Source organism: Enoplosus armatus, chromosome 21, assembly GCF_043641665.1.
Source record: "Enoplosus armatus isolate fEnoArm2 chromosome 21, fEnoArm2.hap1, whole genome shotgun sequence".
Lineage (NCBI taxonomy): Eukaryota > Metazoa > Chordata > Actinopteri > Centrarchiformes > Enoplosidae > Enoplosus > Enoplosus armatus.
The window spans coordinates 2,078,355-2,100,629 of record NC_092200.1 but is presented as its reverse complement, the minus strand read 5'-3'; the positions used below and the strand labels follow the sequence as shown (position 1 = coordinate 2,100,629).

General features: G+C 42.4%; 1 protein-coding gene across 1 annotated transcript; it reads right to left on the bottom strand.

Moving 5' to 3' along the window:
• Positions 1-937: 937 nt before the first annotated feature.
• On the bottom strand, positions 938-20,880 carry LOC139303957 (cullin-1). Its single transcript, XM_070927772.1, has 22 exons — positions 20,744-20,880; positions 11,051-11,459; positions 9,832-10,006; positions 9,520-9,687; positions 8,800-8,850; positions 8,531-8,621; positions 7,797-7,960; positions 7,494-7,656; positions 6,603-6,733; positions 6,209-6,316; positions 6,005-6,111; positions 5,728-5,776; positions 5,277-5,408; positions 4,995-5,112; positions 4,637-4,713; positions 4,122-4,240; positions 3,493-3,598; positions 3,282-3,329; positions 2,777-2,859; positions 2,551-2,656; positions 2,284-2,397; positions 938-1,802 (listed from the first exon to the last, which is right to left on the bottom strand). Exons 2-22 carry the CDS (start codon positions 11,188-11,190, stop codon positions 1,722-1,724), a joined length of 2,331 nt encoding a protein of 776 aa, XP_070783873.1. The 5' UTR covers positions 11,191-11,459; positions 20,744-20,880; the 3' UTR covers positions 938-1,721.
• Between the last annotated feature and the right edge of the window lie 1,395 nt (positions 20,881-22,275).

Here is a 22,275-nt window from a genome sequence, read left to right as displayed (position 1 = left end):
AATGTTTACAGGGATTTTGTTGTTCAAAGTGATGCAGATTAAAATATTCTAAATGTTTATTTTCCTCTTTGTTTTATTTCACCTCCGAGGTGAGAAGTAACTGCTCTTCAGCGTTTCAGTCAACATGAGTTTTTACTTTCAGTTTAAACTTCGAGCCCCTGGTGCTCCTCCGGCTGGTTACACGTCATGTGATCAAACGGGAACTGTCACGTTTAATGAGCGTTGTGATCAGATAAATCAGATCCAATCCTGATCGATCGATCGATCGCAGTGACCTCATACAGAGAACTTCAGACTGTTTGATTCTTTCATTGGTTAGTATTTCTACACTAATCCTGTGTGTATAACAGTAACAAATACAGTTTTCTATCTAAACTGGGAGTCTTTGTTTAGAGGAGGTTCACATGAAAAGACATAAATCCTCGTGCCCACGTGTACATTCAAAGACTTATTGATCGCTGTACTCGTTGCTCCTGTTCACGCTGGCTGTGAGGAGAACCAAGCAAAACCTAGTGTCCTCATTCTGAGTAAAAACAAGTTCAGCTGAAGCTGAGGAGACAAAGTTCCTCTTCTCTGTAATAGACCAACATGAAGAGCCTCAGATTAACATCAGCTGAACTTTCTGAATGTCTTTTTAAACAGAACGAGGACCGTCCATTTTGTCCTCCATCTTCCTCAGTGTAGTTGCACCACGAACACTTACAAACTTGAGCTCTTTCGACGTATATATGGACGTTTCTCCTTTCATAATGTTTCAGTGTCAAGGAGACAACAGAGGGACTCTTCCTGCGCTCTACCCTCCAAAATAAAAGTTGGGCCACAGCTCCTGTCAAACACCCAGTGAAGACCAGAGAAAGTGGGGACGGTTTGAAAAGCAGCACAGATGATGTGTGTGTCGGTGTCTCGGGTGTGAACAGAGTCTCGGGGGAGGCGAGCGTTAGAGAAATCTTTCCTTGTTTTTATTTATCACACATTTAGAAAATGAACCACACTATACAAATGTCCACCGTTCAGTAATGAAACAGGCCTCCTGCATGAACCCAACCGACCTCAAACCAAAACAGACAACTTCAGCAGATCAAGAAGCGTCATGGCGGCTCTACACTCACCACCTCCTCCTCCTCCTCCGGTTCAGTCGCAGACTTTAATTACAGGACCGGCGTCGGTTTCGTGTCGTCGTACGGTGGACTGCGTCGGCTGCCCAGTGACTCGACTTTTATTTTGACTTTTTAATCTTTTTCGTGGTCACTGTGGCGCAGGTAGGCAGTAGCATGCAGAAACCTTTGGATGCGGCTCTCCTCTGATTGGCTGTAGGCTAATTCATTATGTTTGCGCTATGTAAAGAAGGGAGTAGGGTTTGTTTTTTCCTCTTAGAGTCTGTGGTTGTTATTTACAATATGACAACAAGGATGTGTGTGTGTGTTTGAGTCCTACAGATGGGACGGGGCAGGCGAGTGTGTAGACGGGGTTTCCCAGTCTCAACAGGAGGGGTGTTTGTTCCTTCATCACTGAAGGGAGAGCAGAAAGTTCACACCCTCCTCCCCCTCAGGTTGGTTGTCATATCAGGGCGGTCACATGGTCAGCGACACACTCACAACATGTCCGCCGCTCAGAGGGATCCTCACTTTATTACTCAGACATAAAATTTAAAAAAAAAAAAATGAAGATAACAAATAAAAATAAAACTGAGGAGAGCCGGCGGGCGGGAGGGAGGGCGGCGTTCAGGCCAGGTAGCTGTACGTGTCCTTCTCACCGTCCACCCGCTCCAGGTACTCCTTCTCTATCAGGATGTCGATGCATTTCTGTCCACAAGAGGGAGACAAAATGCAAACATGAGAGCAGGAACACACAAAAACACACGAGATAAAATCAGCATCCGACTGATGTTCTCAAAGCTGCAGGTTTAAACACAAAACGACACCATGTTCGTCCGTCTCTCAATACGTTCTGACTTCCTGTCTGTGGCTCTCAGCTCACAGCCCATTGGTTCCTACTGAAGATGTAAACCTTTAAAAACACCTCACAAATATTTCACTTTAAAACAGCTGCTCACTAGTTTTTAATCAAACCAACAGGAGGAAATAGTGCACTTGTTGAGGACTATTTACAGCGGCGGATTAATCCACATTTGGTGCAGTAGTGATACGCACACTACACGTTAGTAGAATCATTCACTGGAAGTTGTTGACAAGGAGAAAAATCTAAATCTTAAGCTTCAAGTAATAAAACCTGAGGGAACATTTTTATTGAAGTTATTGAACTGTGTGTGTGTGTGTGTGTTACCTTGATGACGGGGACTCTGGGTTTGAATCGGGACGACAGCTGGTTCAGGACTTCAGCCAGAAGCTGCTGGTGCTTCAGGACCTTCCTCATCTTCATGATCCTCACTATGGCAGCCTACAAACACACACATTCATTCATTCATTATAAATAAACATGTTTGTTTCTCTTCTTAAATGGATGTAATATTTACATCTCTGAAGACCTCCGTATGAGGACTACAGGGGACCCTCGGCTCTGAATCTTCTGAGTCAAAGTGTAAACGGTCACCTGGATGAGGAGCTTTCGATCCTCCTCGATGTTCTTGTGGGTCGTCTCCTGCTCCTGTTTCTGCTCCGTCTTCATCGGGACGTTGATGTTCACCCTCAGCTTCTTACTGCGGGGGAGAGAAAGAAAGTTCAGCGTCAGGTCTGTAAGACTCCACAACTTCACCTGAACAAAGACGTTCGCGTCAGTCTTTGAGCAGCGAAAACAGGAAATCAAAGAAGCTTCTCACTTCTTGTATCCGAGGAAAAGTTTGATGACGGTGTCGGGTTTGAACTCCACCTCGTCCACGTTGGCGTTCTCGTCCTCCATCACCTGACGGACGGACGGACAGATGTGAGTGATCTTCCTTTCAAATGTGGGATCTAGAAACCACTGTTCTGTTAAGGTTCTCCAGTTTCCCTCCTACACATCAAAACTATATTAACTGTCGACAACAAACTAAACCCGCCTTACTAAAACAGCCACAGGAAGCTGCTTACATGTGACAGAGAAACGTTGGGACTTTCTAATTATTCCTGCTGGATGACAGAAGTGTCAAGTGTTCCATTAAGGTCACCTACACATCTGCTACTGAGCATAAAAGAACAGCCCACAAACACATGAAACGGGTATTTGGCGCCGCCTGGTGTTCAGAATGAGGATAACAAACATCCGTCAGGAGAGGACTTTAATGTCTTTACAGCCACTTTCAGACACGAACACGAAAAAAGAGCGAGGCCGTTTGTTTTACTCACCAGCAGCTTTGATTTTAACAAAATCTGCAGAACTTGAACCAGAATGTCCTGAAAATAAAGGAAGATGTCCGTTAGTAGAGAAATTAAACAGTAACTAAAGATAGATGAAGAGTTGCACTACAAGCCACCACCAGGTTAAAAACCCATCGACCCTGAAGTGTCTAAGCTTCATCAGAGTGTTCTTTAAATGTTCTTTAAATGTTGTGCTCACAGTTTTGATCTGTGTGCTGTCAGTCAGCTGCTGGACGGTGTAACTGTCCTCTGTGTTGTACTGCAGCAGGATGGCCATCTGGAAGGTGGAGGCCTGCAGTGTGTACCTGTAAACAACAACAACAACAACAACAGGTTCAGCGTGGGGACTGTTGACACGGACACATTTTAAATCTTATCTTACAACAATCAGCAGAGTGAACGTTTTGAACGAGCGCATCACTAAATGTTTGTGTGCATCTCGATCATAAATGTCGGACTGTGAAAGGGGAAGGTGTAATAATCCACAGCTTCAGCCTTTTCACTCACTGTTTTGATCCTTTTTTTGAAGTTGATTCATTATTTTGTGGCTGTTTCAGCACTCAGGCACATTTCTGTTTTCAGTTTTTATCATTAATTTAACTTAAATACTGATCAGTGAATCAATTGAAATGAAACATTTTCTGTTCATCAGCCACTTACAGCTCAAATACTTACAGGTGAGGTGATCCGGTTTAGAGAATAAAAGCACATAATGAGGCAACAACATAAGATCATATTATCAAAGATAAGCTGAGGAGAGCAGCGTTTGATATGATGCTGTTGAAGTCACAGCGCCCCCTACCTGTGAACACTTTCACAACACTGTACCTGTTCTTGAAGCAGTTGGTGACCAGCTCTCCTTTGGACAGGTGATAGAGCCAAGTCAGCTTCCTGCCGCTGTGTCTGCTGGCGTAAAACGCCGTGAAGCGCTGATAGCTTCGCTCCAGCTGCACAGAAACAGAGACAAAGAGAGTTCAGAGCAGTGGTTCTCAAACTGAGGTCCGGGGACCTTCAGGGGCCGCTGAATAAAATGTTCTAACAACCCTGACGACTCATTAGAGCTTTAAAAGCTCTGTTTGTTGAAGAAGGTTCAACTATGTATCAACAATCATCAACACTTGCTCACACAGGTCTGAACCGAGTTACACAAACGCAATTTTCTTCCAAAGCAGGAACACAATAAAGCAATAAAGTTTCCTGGATGTTTACGCAGTTTTCAAATCATGTAACAGAATTTGATTTGACTCGATTGATCCTTCAGATGCACCCGGCTCATAAAACCTACTCTGCACAGTGAGAACTGGGTTGAAAAATAAGCTGTTTGAATGTTGAATTAGTCTTACCTCAGAAGGCAGAGCGAAGGTGCAGGACTGCTGAAAAGGCCAAGACCCAGAGCTGAGAACCTGGATACTGAAGTCCACTGTAAGATACACAGAGAAAAGGTGTGTTTCAACTCAAACATGTGGGTTTCATGTGCTTTGATACACCAGAGTTCAGCATATTTTCCCTCCGATTTAAATTCCTGTAATGTTTGGTACATTTTAAGTGCAGTCTAGTCTGAGACGTCCCACAGCATGTAACAAGTACGTCAAAAACTATAAAACAAAAACACCGGAAACCGAATCTGTTTGCTGCGTCTTTCCCACAAAATAATCCTCTTCTCATGCAGTCACTGAATACTGTGTGTGTGTGTGTACTTACAGTCCAGAGGCTCAGAGTTGGTCAGGTGTTTCTTGAACTGTTCGTTCAGGTCTTTACTGACTCCGATGTCCTGGAACATTCGCTGCAGTTTGGACGTGTACTCGAACCCGCATGCTTGCTGTACGAGAACAAGAACAAAACCAGATTCAGTCTGAGGTTTTCAGTCTGCCAGGAAGCAGAAACGGACAGTTTGGTGTTACTGTGGCTGTTTTTTCCATGCAGACGGACTCTGGGAGCAGTCGGTCAGTATGTGACGGGGCGCTGGGATGCAGTGAGTCACACCTTGAGTTTGGAGATCATGCTGGCCTCTGCGTCGTCGCTGGCGCTGTTCTGGTGGACCAGACGTTTGGCCAGCATCTTCGCATAAAACTTCTGGAAAACATCTTTGTCCTCGATGTACTTGAACACAACCATCTGAAAGAGGAAAGACAGAAATTCACCTTCATGTACTGCAAACTGGAGTACTGCACTATAACTGTACGCTACATGTACTGACAAAAACACATACATGTACCATCGTCCCACTAAACTGCACAGTAACTGAAGAACAACAACAAAACAAAGTAAACTAAATACACAAGTAATTATAGAATTTGTCAAGAACAACTACGGAGCTCAAATACAGACTGAGAAACTAAATCCAGCGTTCTTTACTGCAGAAGTCCAACTACAGCAGACAACACACAAGTAGTCAGTAATACACAAACATACTGTACAGGTCAAAGTATCTCACCACTTGGTTGAGTGTGTCCTCCAATTCTGCCTCCTCTGGGTTTTTAGAGCTAAAGAACAAACAGGTGGTGAGGCCAGCTCAGAAAACAACAAGTGCTGCAGATCAGTCTGTCCCCGTCCCTCAGGCTCCGCATATCTTTCATTCAATTCAACGTCTTCAATACCCTGATATCTTTTCAATTAAATAACCACAATGAACCCTAAATGGAACGGCACACGCACACGCACACGCACACACACACACACACACACACACACACACACCACGTATCACCCACCTCTTCTTCAGTAAAGAATCGCAGTATCTGGCCAGCAGCTCGGGAGACTTGCTGGACGACTGAGCCATCCTGGTGACGGCGTTGTTGTTGATGAATCGACCACATGCCTGTGAAAAGACAGACCAAACTGTTAAAGTCCCCAGATATTTTTCGGATGTTTGGATTCTCTCCGTTAAAGCTGACCTCACAGAGGGATTTACCGACCTTGTCGAGTGCTGCCACGAAGCCGGCGTCGTTGTTGAAGGCAGACATGACCAAGGCGTTGTACTTCTTATGGACGTCCAGGGTGGTCTGGACGTACACTTTGGGGTCCTGGAAGAAACACACGCACGTCTTTGGTTCAATCACGACGTATTTGTTTGAATTTCCTGCATTCTTCTTCACCTTTTACACCTTTACTACCCCCCCATCAGCGCAGCGTGAACAAAAGGAAACTCATTGTCCCTCTGGTGAGAAACACCTTTCTGTCTTATGCCTCCTTTTCTTATTGTTAACGGACTGCAAACAAACCGTCTCTGTCCACACAGAAGGAGGTTTGGTTCAGTGTCTTCGTGTTAGTCGCATGTTAAAGTGAACTAGTGAGAATTGTGGTCCGTACGTTGAGCGCCGCCTCTCCACACTTCTCGATGGCGGCCAGGCCCTGGTTGTGGATGTGAGTCTCTAGAAGTTTCTTCAGTTCACCCAGGCCGTCTGTGATCCTCGACACCAGGTTGTACATCCGGCCCAGGTCTAAGAAGGAGAGTGACAACAGTGTCATCAGCAGGGGAGTTGAGACTTTTGTCCGCAGATTCTTCCTCTTTAGTAAGACTATGGTATAATGAAGTACGCAGCTACAGAGTAAAGTTACATCATAGTGGTCTCTGCCTGGTCCAGCATCCTGCCATTCTGACAACACACAGCAGTTTCGGAAAAATATTCCAAATCTAACACGTCTTATCAAATCTTTTATATCCCTTCGTTCTTTTTAGTCCTGAAGAGGCGGCAGAAAACATTTAGGTAGGAGGCTTCTTATTTTAGCCGACACAGACTGTGACTTCCATCGCTTTAATGACAAACGTCGCCTGCGGCAGATTACATCATCTGTGGCTAATTAACATTAATACCATAATGACTAGAATTAAATATCCACTGTGAGGGACAGAGACATCAGTCTGTAACAACCCTCTATGACCAGAAGTGGACAAGGTTTCTGGGTTTCTACGAGACCAGAGCAGAGCGGCGACTCTTCCCTACAGAAATCAGCTGATCTCACAGTTTAACTTTCATTCGCTGCCTTTTCAGCCAACAAATGGTGATGAGGGAAGTTATTGTTTTTAATGATTCTGCATCATTGACTTCATTCCCACCCAAAACGTAAGCTGGTTTTAGTCAAAAGTAAAACAAACAGATTTCCATCACCTGGTTAAAGTGTGTGTAATTAATGGTTAGCTGGAGCCCTGCACACAAAGAAGAAATGTGACAACAGACTAAAATGAAATCGCAGGTTTACCTTCATTCTTGTCAGCATCCAGAAGGTTCTGAAACTCGGTGTGGAAGATCTCCAGGTGTTTCTCTATGAGGACCTGCTCACACTTCCTGGCCAGCTCGTCCTGGGTGGATTCATGGAGGTAAACCTGCACACGCCGCTGCTCCTCCAGCAGACGAGCCTCCGCCTGAGGGAAAACGCAGACAAAACATTACTTCATTATGGACAAGATCACCACCTTCACCTGCAACAAGGAACATAAAATCTGCCATGAAGCTGTCGAGTCCATTCATGACTGTATGTAGTCGGGGTGGTAAGGCCGTCTACCTTCTTCATGTACTCGGTGACGGGGTTCTGCTGCAGGAACTCTGTGCTCTCACGTGTGTAGAAACGTTCTGTGTCAGTGAGGAACTGACATTCAAAGTACTCTTTGTACACGGACAGCGTGGGGCCTTTGGCGAAGGCGTCCTCCTCGTTCAGACCCAGCTCAACTGGAGAGAGAGAGGACACGGGAGACACGAGAGCAAGCATTCATGTGAGGTGTCTCTTCAGACTTCAGTCAGAAATGTTTGAAAGATTGGAGCCACATGAGAAAACCTGCTAACACGATTAAATCTTTAAGATGGCTGTTTCTAATGATGTGTAACTCAAATGAGGTATTGTCAAGAGGAACAACTATATGACACTTCGGAGTAAAAAGTGGTTTCTTTAAATACAAGATCAGACATTGGGAGATCTAGATAGTTCTAGATCAGGTATAAAGTTTAAAATAGTTACATTAGAGTTAAGAAGGTTCAGTGAGGTTAAACATGAAAAACGATGCAGAAAAAGGTTTTTTATTTTCAGTTCACCCAAGTCATTTATCCCAGATCTGTGTCTCATTGAAGAGATGTGGGGGCTCACACTTCCTCCAAGTGAGGAGTTTAACTGATCACTTAAGGGTGCAGCACCTGAAAGACTTTTGGACCTCGGAGTATATTTCTTTGTACTTCCTCTATCTAACGTCTGCAAAGAACAGGTGCTCGTTTCTCTTCGTTTCTTCACAGTGCTCATTGACCTACCATAAGACTGGACCACACCGCTGATCAGTCTGGTGTTAATGGTCTCTCCATTCCTCTCTCTCTCTATCAGCTTCAGCACAGCGTTTGTTACCTGAAAGAGAGACATTTGTTTAGTTCATGTAACTCATTTGTACAATGACAAAAATAAAGCGGACGTCATAAGGAAACACAGAATGTTGCCGGTAAGATTAAGGCGCATAAACTTCATCACTGTGTTGTGCCACTTTGTTATTTCTCACTCCACTTCTATAAAAAGAAACTAAACACACCTGTTTGTTGAGGGGTCGGAATAAACACTCCCTCCAGGTCACAAGTGCCAGCTGGGAGGAAACAGCAGTGTAGGAGAGGGGCGAAGAAGGAGAAGGTTAGCAAAAGGTCAAGACTTCAGGCTGCGCGTTTGTGACTCGCCTCCATTGCTTTCATTCAGTATGATCCACGTCAGAATGCTTGGACATCAAATCAAATGAGCTTTAAATGACTTTCAAGGTCTTGTATGGTGAATTTCAAGGGCTTAGAAGTCTTCATTATAAATCAAGAAATCCTGTCGAAATCACTTCTAGATTGATGCATCAACACAAACATGAAGCACAGAGGTTCTGTGAGCAGTTCAGACTGAAGTGCTGACAATCCACAAGACTTTTACTTTGAAGTTCCCCAGAAAACAGTACATTTCCCACACATCCCAACTCATTAGCTAATGCACAGATATCAGACCTGTAATTACATCAGCTAGTCCTTTCACATGATCCATGGGACTGTTACCACTTTGGATTTCATTTTACTGTAAAACTAGTTGTTAGTATCTCTCATGCTTTGTAACAACAAAAACATGCATTTCAATTCTTTCCAACAGAACTGAGCACGTTTAAGCATTCAGGTTTCAAGCTAAAAATACCTGTTTGGATCCCAACACACCTCCAGTATTCACTGAACCTCCATCTGTTGAGTGCTGATAGCAAAACAGAGGGTCGTGCAGATATTAGACGTACCGAGTATATCTCATAGATTCCCTTGCGTCCCTCATCACACTCTCGTCTGACCCAGTGGCGGTTGAGGTAGGCGCAGATCCCGTTGAGGACCTTACTAGAGAAACGGTAATCCTCCCACTGCTGGGTGTAAAACTTCAACACACACTCGTCCATTAGATCCTCGCCGTCCTGGAGTGAAAACCAGGGAGGAGGCAAGAGAAAGACAAAGCACGGACAGGAGGAGAACATTGGTCAAATGCAGATTGTGTATCAGTATTATACAAGAAGTGTTAACATCCCAGTGATGAGGTCCTCTGAAGTGTGCAGACTCACCTTGAGCAGGCTGGTCAAATAGTTCTTCAGGAACTCTTTGAGTCGCTTGTAGAGCTCCAGGCCTACAAACTGAGCCCCTCCGGGAGTGGTGGACTTTTTGGAGGGCTTGGCTGGAGGCACAGAGCCCCTGCCCTGGCTGGACTGGTGGACGCTGGTACAATAGTTATATACATGTCTGAGGGGAGGGTTAAGGAATAAACACAGAGACACTATATATCACAGGCTAAGGCATTCTCATTAATGTTGAAACTAAACGGTGCTAACAAAATCTGAGGTTGAATAAAGCTTTAATTCATCTCCACAACGCAGCCGGCCTTTAGAGGCATGAAACAAAGGAATAACACTGCTTGTAATGTCATGAGGAACTATTTGAGGAGCTACTCCATGAAAGATTATTCACTCTCCAACTACAACAAAGCTTGCTATAATTGGTGACCAGTGATGCAGACTTGAGAAACTCTGAAAGGCAAATATGTGACTCACAGATTCTAGCTGGTATATGGTTTAAAGTAGTGGCGTTCTTTCTGCCCGACAGGATTACAGTTTGGAGCTTACATGGCTGGGTGCATTTCGTACTTGATGACATCCTTTACTGCTGGAAAGGTGCGCAAGAGGAAGCGAGGTTGTCAAACAACAAAATGTGCCCTCAGAGAAAATCATCTCTGTGTACTTTACACTCACAACACAAACTCTGTGTACTTTATGGAGTTTGCCTGCTTAAAGGGTGATTAATCCGTCTGGTTAACTGGCAACTGTAGCCGAAGTCGTCGTTCCTTTTTAGATCAAGACCTCCCGGTTATGATTGTTCCTACTACTCACACAAACTTTAGGAACACCTGAACACATGCCTCCTGAATAATACTTTAAAACACTGTGGTGGTGAAATCCTAAAATCTGTAAGAAATAAATACTTCCTTTAACATAATATTTGTTACGTATATCAGTAATTATGTAAAGCACAAGATGCTCTTTTGTTTCCTGTCTTCGGGACTCTGGGCTGCTCGGTGTTCTTCTGTTGTAACTCATTACCTGGGCAAGCAGCTATAAAACAGGTTTTGGTTGTAGAAAGAAGGAAGCAGCAAGCCAGTGCCAGTGCCAGTGCCAATTAAATGACTAATTGATTAATAAAGAAATTGTTTCAGCACTGGAGGCATATTTATATAAATCCACCCAGCATTTAAAAGTGTAATCCTCAACCTCCCCTGATCTCACAGGATACGTGTAGAGTTCCATGTAGCGTGACTTGGCCATGCTTTGCCGTGTGTACACCTGCTGGATGCCAGCCCGCAGGTCGTCCCATATCTGGTCCAGGCCTATCTGTTTCAGTCCGTGGGGGTTCTGGGTCCTGTTTGACGACATCGTAGAGCCCCTTGTCCTCTCCTCTCCCTACCGAACAATGCCCTCCCTTTCCTGCTCCGGTGAGCGTTTGCCCCCCGGCTCCTCTCCTCGGTTGATATCTGTCCTGACTCGCTCTGCTCTCAGAGTGCGCAGTCCATCTGGCAGCGGCAGCAGCGCTTCGGGAAGCTGGTTGACTGTTGCGAGGCGGGATGCAGTCCCACTCTGCACGCCTGGGTGGCGCTGTCTGCCACTCCTCCACCTAAAAGCTTTGGCACTCCTCACCAGGTGACCTGCAAGGGACATGAGGTAAAGAAAAAATACATTTTGATTAGCGATCTTTGATTTAGCTTCGTTGTTGCCAGGAAACAAGCCACATAAAAACATTCAAAAATGAACAGAAGACTGCGATTAAGAATTCATTTCAAATCCCAGAGTTCAAAATCAATTAGAGAAGCTTCTGTTTCCTCAGTGCTGTTAGCAGTTAGCCAGGTAGGTTATATGGATTTATCCGCTGACATCTGGCTCTGGTCCCTGTAGACACGGTGCTGACCAGACCCTGACGTCACAGCTAATGACAGATTAGTCCACTTTAACGCCTCCCTGATTTCTTCAAACAGTCCAGTCAAGACAGTTCCCAGTCTCGCTCGTCTACCGACTTCCCTTTTGGCTACTACGAGCCAATTTTTACTTTTAAGCATTTGTCCAAAAGCCACATCCAGACCTTTAAGGAGTGCATAGAGTTTTATCATGCTGCTAAAAGACACCTCAACGTGATCACTGGCTTTTTAATGAAAGCTGAGTGCTCTGCTGTTTGTCGTTAACTACAAGCTGTGTGCCCGGTGCTGCACTGTGCTCTTACAATACAACTTTATTAACTTAATTAACACTGACGACAGTCCAAGGAGGCCACATCATTAAGGTTAACTGACGGACCTAAAGCTGTAATTTCATCCACACAGTCAGGACAACAGGAGAAGGTAAATGAACGCCTGAGTTTGCAGCATCAACGTCTTTTAAGCTACAGAGCGAAATGAGACACACAGACAGGGACCACATCGAAAAGAAAAACAAAGAGAAAAGACTTTTCACACCAGGTATGAATACATGTGCAGATTTTATGCACATAAAACATTTTCACACTCTTTTGTAAACTGAAGCAGAGTGAAAGCAATCCGGCTCTTTGGACACTGACCAAGAGAAAAAAACACTTTAATATGTCAAAGTGAAACTCTTCAATCTGTTCTAAATTAAGTAGCAGAGAGAGAGCGAGCAGTGTGAACACTGATTCAACTGTGTAGCAGTGTACCAATGATCTTATTAAATTAAGAGATAAATATAACAACCTAAAGCACGTTATCAAACACTGCTCAGGGTAAGTCACTGGATTTACTGAAGGCTGGACATGTTTTTGTTTTCTTTTTGGTATGAAATGAAACAGAAAAATGCAGAAAATGAAATGTTTGCATGTGGAAATTCTGTAATTCTGATATGAGATAGGCCTTAAGGTTATGTTCATACTACACATGAAGAAGCTCCACATTCCTCTTCTTCTCTTTATGTGACACAGATGCTGTTATGAAAGAGCTGCATTCAGACATAAGTTCATTTCCAGAAGACCCCACATGGATTCACAGTACACATCAAATCAGACAACTCGAATGTGAACGCTCTAATCCAAATTAGAGATGAAACAATCAGCTGATTGTTTAGTCAATCGACAGAAAATCTATCATGTCATTTATAAAGCTAAAGATGCTTCTCAGATGTTACGATTTTCTGCTTTAATGTGTTTCCTTTCGTTTTGAACTGACTGTCACTGAGTTTTGGGCTGAAGTTGTCACCTTGGGTTCTGGGAAATGTTTCAGACATTTTATAGACTAAACCATTCACTTATTATTCTTCTTCTTCTTCAAAAAAAAAAAAAGGCATTGCCAGATTAACTGATAAAGAAAGTGATCATTAGTTGTGTGTTTAAATATACGCAGGTACCAAACCCAGATATGACACTGTTGTTCTTACACAGCATGTTACATCACTGGAAGTCCATATTGATATCCCAGAACATCTGAGAACAGTCACTGAAAAAGGAAAAACGGAGGCCTTGCTGTGTAAATGCAGCCTGAAAGACTCAGAGACTAAAGGGGGGGGGGGGGGGGGGGTGTATGGGTAGAAACTGCTGTGTACGTGTAGGCAGCGCTGCTATATTTAGAAGGAGCAGGCATGCAGCGCTGCCTGTCTCTGGCCATTCACAGCTATTAGGGCCAGAGACTCAGGACGTGACCCAAGTGCAACAGTCTGTCAGTGGAAGAGGGGAGGAAGCCGACTGACCTGCTCTGTTTACTTCCTGTCTCAGTGGAAAATATTAGTAAGAATTTCATTTCACTGAGCAGAAAACTAAGTATTATTTCTACTAGTGCCGCGACTAAAGATCTTCTGTTTGAGAAAACTTTATAAAATGGTGAAAAATTACATCTTTGAATTGTTTTTTTTTTCGTCTGAAAAAAGTCTAAAACCCAAAGATATTAAATTTACTATCACACAAACAGCAAATCCTCAAATCAAGAAGCTGGAATTGGGTTACGTTCAGGGTTTTTGCTTGAAAAATCAAGTATCAAAATAGTTGATTTTTTTTTTCCTCCCTTCAATTGACTAATCGTTTCAGCTGTAGTTTCTACCACACATGTACTCTTCTTCAAATGCAAAGCAGAACAGAAAACGTATGGGACTGAAACAAATTAACATGAAATATATTTGAAACAAAACTACATTTTAAATTCATGTGAAGCACTGTTAAGATTTGTTTATTCAGGACATATTTAGGGCTACAAATAATAATTATTTGCATCATCAATAAATCTGTTAATTAATCAGTTGTTGAGAAATGTTCATCACAAGTTCCCAGACTCCACGTCACCTCTTCAAATTGCTTGTTTTGTCAGTTTAAATCCTCTAAATGATTCATATATTTGATATAAAAACAGAAAAGCAACAAATCCTCACATTTGAAAAGCTGGAACCAGTGAACGTTTGATATTTTCATTCAATAAATAACTAATGATTAATCGATTATTAAAGTCATTTACATTTAGTTTTAGCAGCAGACATATTTTCCCAGTGCACCTTCCTGTTTTCCTATGATAGAAACAATTATCTATATTCAAACAATTTCCCAAACAAATGAGTACCAGTTGTAGAATAACTACATGCAGTACAATTTTTCAATTCAGATGCTGCAGTACATTTTCTACTTCTAGTTTTCTAAGCAACACTATGGCCAAGATGATGAAGAGAAGCACAGAGGCAGACGAAAAGCCTCGACACAGCAGTAAGCTCCAGGCACATCAGGACTTGGACTCGGCCTTCATCAGTCACTAAAATCTGTCGTCCTCTCCACACCCAACCTCTGTCTCCAGCATCCCTTCCCCCCGCTCCCACTGACCACAGCACTGCAGCTGCAGTCTGCTGCTTCTGTAATACAACCATACAAAACTGCATTTCTGCTTAACCTGCTGCAACATTCAGGGTCTGGCAGATGCTCGAAACTGAAATGTCCTGAGGTTAAACACAATTCTGCCACCAATCGACCAAAGCTGGATTCCCATACGCAACATCTACGCACATGTTTCACTTCAATGGAAAAGCAACTGGAAAACTCAGAGCCTGTGCAACATAAAGCCTTTTTATACTCCCCCAGCAGGATTAAGCAATACAAGGCATTTTGTCCAGCTACCACCGACTGCCCGCACAAGCGCAGCAAGTGATTGTGGGTCTAAAAGTTACAGAGGCTGGTTAATCTGCCAACTCTCACTCCAGTTTAACCTTCTAACCAGACAGTTAATTGTTGATGATACCTAACTGCCACAATGTTAGATGGTGGCGTTATTGGATTCCTCTCATGTGTAATAGTTAAGGCTCACTTCATGGATTGACATCTCACTCATCAAATGAAAATGTTCGTTACAATCTTGTTATCGGCAGCTTCAAGTCACAGTTCATTTTCAGGTGGATAAACGTATTTTACTGCTAATCAGCTTTAAACATTCACACAGGATGTAAGCAACTAGTGGGCAGAGCTGTGTGACGTTCAACTTCTCAGAGCGTGAAGGGTAACATTAGCGTGCGGTCAAATCCTGCGTTTTTATTGTCACGTCATACATTCATGTAATCCATGGATAATCTTATTACACGTGTGTGGACTTGATCTCTAACAGTGAATCCATCATGTATGTATATGTTACATATAGGATGAGTCTTGTTGTAGCTAACTTTTCAAAACATCCACAGAATATTCATAAGGCTGAGACGTAAATCTGGGAAAAAACTTTTAAAAACAATTTCCAGCAAGCTCGGGTGTTTATTTACTGCCTTTCACTCAGCAGCGTTGTCTCATACAGGATGAGGATGCTGGTTGGCGTGTTAACCAATGGATACAGAGCCGGGCCTGTCGGCAGCGGGCCCACACAGCTCGGCCCAGACTCTAGACCTGTTCCAGTCTCCGCTCCTCTTCAGCAGATCCTCGCTAAACTCAAAAAAAGGCAGCCCTACCTGAGGTGCTCCGGCAGTTGCCATGGCAACTGGGGCAGACAATACCTCCGAGTGGCCATTCGACTACAGAAGGTAGAGCCTTCATTCTCTCTGTCTCTTGCTCTTCTATTCACTGGTTGGTAAAGAAAAGGTGCCCTTCACAGCAGCACTGGGATCAGATTTCAGATTCCCACAGCAGAAGGTATTAGATATGTGTCGCTTCAGTATCTGACCTATAATCGGTTCCACGGTTATGTGACCAGGAGTAACGGGATGTGGACAGCTTGTTGAGAGGCAAGTGTCTAGAAAGTTTGTTGTGAAACAGGAATCCCACGTCTGGTCATCACCAACGGCGCCATGGTCGGCACATTCCCCCTTCAGGCAGCAAAGTTCAAAGGTCGTGACTCATTTCGGGGAACATGTTCTTTTCAAGGAACAACTAGCCTATATGCGTCTGTCAACAAGCACTGTTGACAGTCTAGTGGGCCTGTTTATATTCATGACGGTGTCATTTAACCCGGGCAAACAAATAATCTTGACCTTGAGTACAATTATGGGTTAAAGTTGAAACAATTTAAGTGGTTAATGAATTTGTTGAGACAGAAAATGAATTGGCACCTATTCTGATAACTGGTTTCATTCATTTTCCAAGCAAAAATGCCAAACATTTGTAGTTTCCCGCATCTCAAATGTGAAGATTTGATATTTTTTCTTATCATATAGTAATAGTAATTTGATAGTAATGTGAAAGCAAATTCAAAATCTTTAGATTGTAAGACTGTTGGTCGAATAAAAGAAGCAATGTGAATGAATCACCTTGGACTCTGGGAAATGATACTGACATTTTATAGAGAAATGATTCATCAACAAATTTAGAAAAAACAAAAAACAAGGAAGCCCTACTAGAGATGCACCGATCCAATACCACGGATCAGCATCTGTGCCGATACTGACCTAATTAAATGGATTGGGATTCAATATAGTCTCATTGTCAATGTCATGATAAAATTCAGTGTCTCTGCTAACTTTTACATTCAGTCACAGCGAGCCACCGGCTCAGCATTTAGCTCCACAGCAATCCCTGGCATCATGTTACCTTACATTAAATTATTAATAATTCATAATAATTAAATCTGGGGAGAAGAGATCACTGGTGTTGGATTGGTGCTCGGTATCGGCTTGAAATGAATTGAAGTATCAGAATCAGTATTGGGATAGAAAAGGTTGGATCTGTGTAATAAATAATTCACCAAATATTAAACACATTAAAGCATCAATGTGACTCATGTCCCCTGAGGACATCACAGTCTTTTACACTGCATTTTAAGGAGGAGAAATACATTCTCAATATGACTGATTACACAGCCTGAAGCTCTAAAAGTTACTGGTGGCACCAAAAACAAATGAAAACCAGTGTCATAAAAAAAACTCTCCATGGAGGGATGGAACTGGGGGCTAACTGGGGACAGAGAGGGGAAACCAGCACACCATCCTGTTGTTTAAAACCTGCCGCCAGTTTCCAGCAGGGGACAATGAATGTCAGGTTATCTGCCCAAGTGGCTGGCAGATAAACCTCACCTGCATTCAGCTGGCTCCCACTCTCCCACACTGAATACATCTTTACTGCCCTTGGAGCGCAGTGGATATTACCAGAGTGTGTCGGCCTCAGAGTCGGGTGTGAGAGATTTTCTGAACGGGAAGGATGCAGGGAGTGGTGTAGAGAGAGAGAGAGAGAGAGAGAGAGAGAGAGAGAGAGAGAGAGAGAGAGAGAGAGAGAGAGAGAGAAAGAGAGGAAGAAAGAGAGGGAGAGCGGTGCTCGTGGGGAAAAAAGCTCAAAGCTGGTAAATCTGATTACCCTGGTCACCGTGTGTCCTGGCCAGACTCAACAACCTAATACCCTACATTTACAACACAAACAATGCAAAATACATACAAACACACACGAATATACCTGCCATCACTCATGTGCTTCCACAGAGAGCAGAGTCGGACCACAGAAACACGCCTATTACTTTGATTTTAGATCTCCTTCCTTGAATCTGAGTTTTGGTGAGAGAAACAAAAACATCAAACTCTGAGCGTGAGTCACGAGGAGCAATAAAGCTTCAGCTGAATCTGAATCACAGTGATGAGCACTTCTTGAACACTGACGTGCTTGTAAGGGGTTTGTGTGTGTGTTTGTGTGTACACAAACCGATCATATGCCAGGCTAGGCAGCGAGGGAGGACATTTCATTAGCGTAAGCAGCTTTTGATTTCTGTTGCCTCTGCTCAGCATCCAGAAGAGCAGCCGAGCAGAGACTCTACAATCACTGTCCTCAGCGCCATCACTTCATAGCACCTTGTATATATTAAGCAGGCAGACCTGGATGGGTCAGGCCAGGTAAAGGAGGACAGCCCGATCAAGACTGACATGATTTCAAATCTTGTGAAAGTGATTTCACAGCATGTTTACGTACTGCTGATTAGCCAATACTGCTGCCCTAGAAGGAGCACTAGTCATTTTACGCTGCCAAACACAAATGCAGGCTGATTTCAGGCGTGCATGCCAGCAAGATGTTGAGCAGAGAAAAGATCCATCTACTGAACTCACCATGTGAGTGAGCTGTTGCGAAAGGGCCTATCAGGTGCAACATGTGCTCCATGTAGTATAAACATCACTGAGGAAGTCGCTTTAAATAGATACTTCACGTTACATTAAATGAAAATACAACATTCCTCTCAAAGCCGCAGCACAAGAAGTCTTTGAATGTAACACACCAGCGTCTCCACAGCATTAATAAAGCTAAGAAAGCACCTAACAGTGCAGTCAGTATGTTTGTGTTATTTTATTTTATTTATAAAGGTTGACTGAACATGTATGCTTCACTTCAAACTGACACATTCTACAAGATAGGAGCAGATGTAAGTAAAGAGATGAGCGTTTTCTTTGTTGCCTTTTGCCACTGGGCCTCTGAATAGCCCTGATGGATACGTCTGCAGCTGTTTTATCATGGCATTTATGCAAAATTATTATCCTAGTTCTAGTTACGACTCCAAATACCAACATACACCCACCCTATGGTCTGCACAAACGCAGAGATCCTCCCACTCCAACAAGTTGCTTCTGAGGGGAAGACGTGTCTACACATGTACAATTAAGCCTCATCACTCAGCATCAACACTGGAAGAAAACTGTGGCCCCCTTATAGAGAAGCAACTTAAAAATTCAGCTGAAAAACTGGATGCGATCTCAAGGGTTGCAAGCTAACAACAACAACTAAACATAATCCACATTTAGTCCCAATAAAGACCATGAAAGAACACAGATGGCTGACTTTCAGTTAAAATAGGTGTAAGAAACTGACAATTTCCTTACATGAATTTTCCTCTAATGTCCAGTATCATTGTAGAAATGGACGGATCTATCAACACAGCATCAATATTGGGCTACATCAGCTTTAAAAAGCAATATCATACTGGTCTACTATCATTTTGATTACTACTATTTGACTGTAAAAACATTATTTCACATTATTAGACACAAGTCATACAAAAAACTATGTTAAAATGTTTCTTTTAATCCTCTAAACTACGGTAGGCATTCCTGAAAAGCTTCACTTTGTTTGTAGTAAGCCTCTTCCATATATGTATACCTCTATCTGCCAATACTACTGAGAGAATAGCTTATTGACAACATTTGGATTTTTTAAAAGAAAAACTCAACAAATGCATAAAAAATCCAAGATAAATGATTTGACAAATAGTAGAAAGACAACGATCTATCCCAACTGTGAGTGTCTTTTCCCACTTTAAAATTACAGATAATGCTGTCCAGTCAGCAACCAACCAATGTTTTTTTTGTCTTGTCTTGACCTGATCACTCAAGGGAAACAAAAATAAAACACAATCCATACAATCCAAGGAAGATTGAAATGACTATTTTGGCTCTTTCGGGTATTCCTGGAGTGCGGGAGCCCGGTGCCAGGTTCAAAACAATCAGATCTTCCATAAATGCATATCTGTATGGGCCAGTGTTGGTATGAAAATATTAGATAATGATGTTTCAACTTACATTTCAACTTAAAAAGCAGTGTACAACTAAATGTGGTAACTATTGAGTACTGTAGCTGTCTGAGCAACTGGCTTCAAACACTACAGAAGATAAAACATTATTTGATAGTGAGTGCAGGCCTCCTACACCTTGTCAACTAAGAAACTCCACAACTTCTCCATGACTGTCCCATCAACTTCCCTTACGCAAAAGTAATGACTGTAAATGTAAAATTAACAATTAGGTATGCCAACGGTAAGAACCAAGTATAAAGGGAGAGATAGTAACCAACAATATTTTCGTCCAGCAGAGGGGTCCTGATCAGTCAGAGTCTTATCAAAATCTTGTCCCCTTTAGCAATTTTCCAAACATCTCCAGGCCTATAAAGTAATGAAGAGCAGATACTCCAGGAGTGTGGGAGCCCTGTGTCAGGTTCAAATCACTATCCTTCACTCCAAAGCGGCAGAGGGCCGATCTGTTCACTTTAATGACGAGCTGTAGCGTCAGCTAAATTAGGACTCTGCAATCATCTCACAAAATACACCGAAGCTATACATTAACCGCTTTTGAAAATATTAGTTGGGATTATCCTACACTGAGCTGCGAATGGTGTCAGACACTGCTACGCAATACTGCTAGCTATCATTAGCTTCCCAGGCTCGGTTAGCCAGTTAGCTTGTAAGTACCGTTAGCTTGGCTGCCTGGCGCTGGGTGGACTAGCTTTCAATCAAAGTACAGTCTCTACTTGGACCGTATTTTCTTTCATATAGATACAGATGTGGTGTTTGGGATATATTTAAGATAAACGCTGTCTTGGTCGAGCTAACCGCAGCGGCCAGGACAGACCAACTGTCTGTGTTGTTGGTGTAAAATGGCAGCCTAGCTTCTCGGGCTGCTCAATAATGAGTCAGGAAAACAGTTCGCTAACCGTTTAGCATTAGCCAGCTAGCTCTTGGCTAGATTGATTGTGAGAAGAAAATAGCGCCACCGCTTTCACAACTCTGAAGTGTCTTCTTACCATTTTCAGGCCGTCGCTGTCACTGTATAATCGTTGTATGTGTGGATTTTCGGGCCCAAAAGCTGTCTCTTCCGCCGTCTTTCGTTTCCCTGTGTGTGTTTGCTGTCCGTTGCTAACTGCGACCGCTCTGCTTCGTTCGCACAAAGATCAGCTCAGCAGCCACCGAATCATGCTGCCTTCAAGCGCTGTCGGAAATATGGACGTTACAACAAAAACTACACACGAACAAGCAATTGAGGCGATAAACACAGTTAGTGTTCTCCGTATGGGAATTAGTTTCTACCCTCAATATAACTCGCGTTTAACCTTTTCCTTCACTTTTTTTCTTTATGTAACACAAAACAAATAATACAGAAAAAAACAAAATGATACAGGAAACAATATATATGAAGATGGAAGTCAGAGGTCTATTTCAGTAGCAATGACAAATAAGATATGTAAATAATAATCACAATAATAATAATAATAAGAAGAATACAATAATAATAATAATGATAATAATAATAATAATAATAATAATAATAAAATAATAAAACAATAATACATATTTGCAGGGTTAACATACAGAAAATATCATCAAAACATCCCAAACACAACTGTAAAAAAAACAAAAAACAAGATACAATAAAATTGATTAAAAAAAAAAAATAGATAAAATGGCTTAAATCATTCCCAAAAGTTTTCCTGAACTTTGTTAGGAGCACAGTATGTGTGTGCGGGGAAACCTAATTAATTGCTTTATGTCTACAAGAATTTGGTTTGTGTTTTTATTCAAGGAATTATTGAAAAAGCAATCAAGATTTGTTATTCCCCATGGAAAATGTATTTACTTTATTCAGGCTTGATTCATGAACCAATGCTTCTGTGGAGATCTTAAATGTTTTTATGAATCTAAAATAAGAAGATTATAATCAGTATTAAAAAAATATGAAGGCACCTCCACCCTAATCCCTTTTTTTTCTTATTGTCATGTTAGTGTTATGTTCTCATATGAATCCTTAGAATTATTATGTGCTGATTGATTTGTAAAATAAGAACTTTGCTACAGAAGCCACAGTTAGTTGAAAAGATAATATAACCTACAACAATAACATTATAGACTCACCTCTTACTCGGCAGTGAAACGTCAGAGCTTATGAGGATTCCTTGAATGCAGCATTAGCGTCACAGAATGGCGTCTCTATTGGACTACAATCATGGCTACTCAAAACAATTACAGCTGCTTCAACTACAGATATTGCAATATCTCCCACGCATGCGCATATGGCTGCTTCAGTCACCTAATATGACATTTTAATTATGCATGCCCGAGACAGACACGATGCTGACATTTAGCTCCGTGTCCTTTAATCGGTGTCTGCGTGTGTTATGCAAAGACTGCCAATGTAACATTAGAATCACCCTCATGGAAACAAAGATATTGTCCTGCAACAGTCCAGTAGTTCCTGATGTTTGGCTGTGACCTTCTCTCGCTGCTGTGGTATTTTAAACTCTATGCTCTGACTGTAATATTTCATTTTATCATAGCTTAC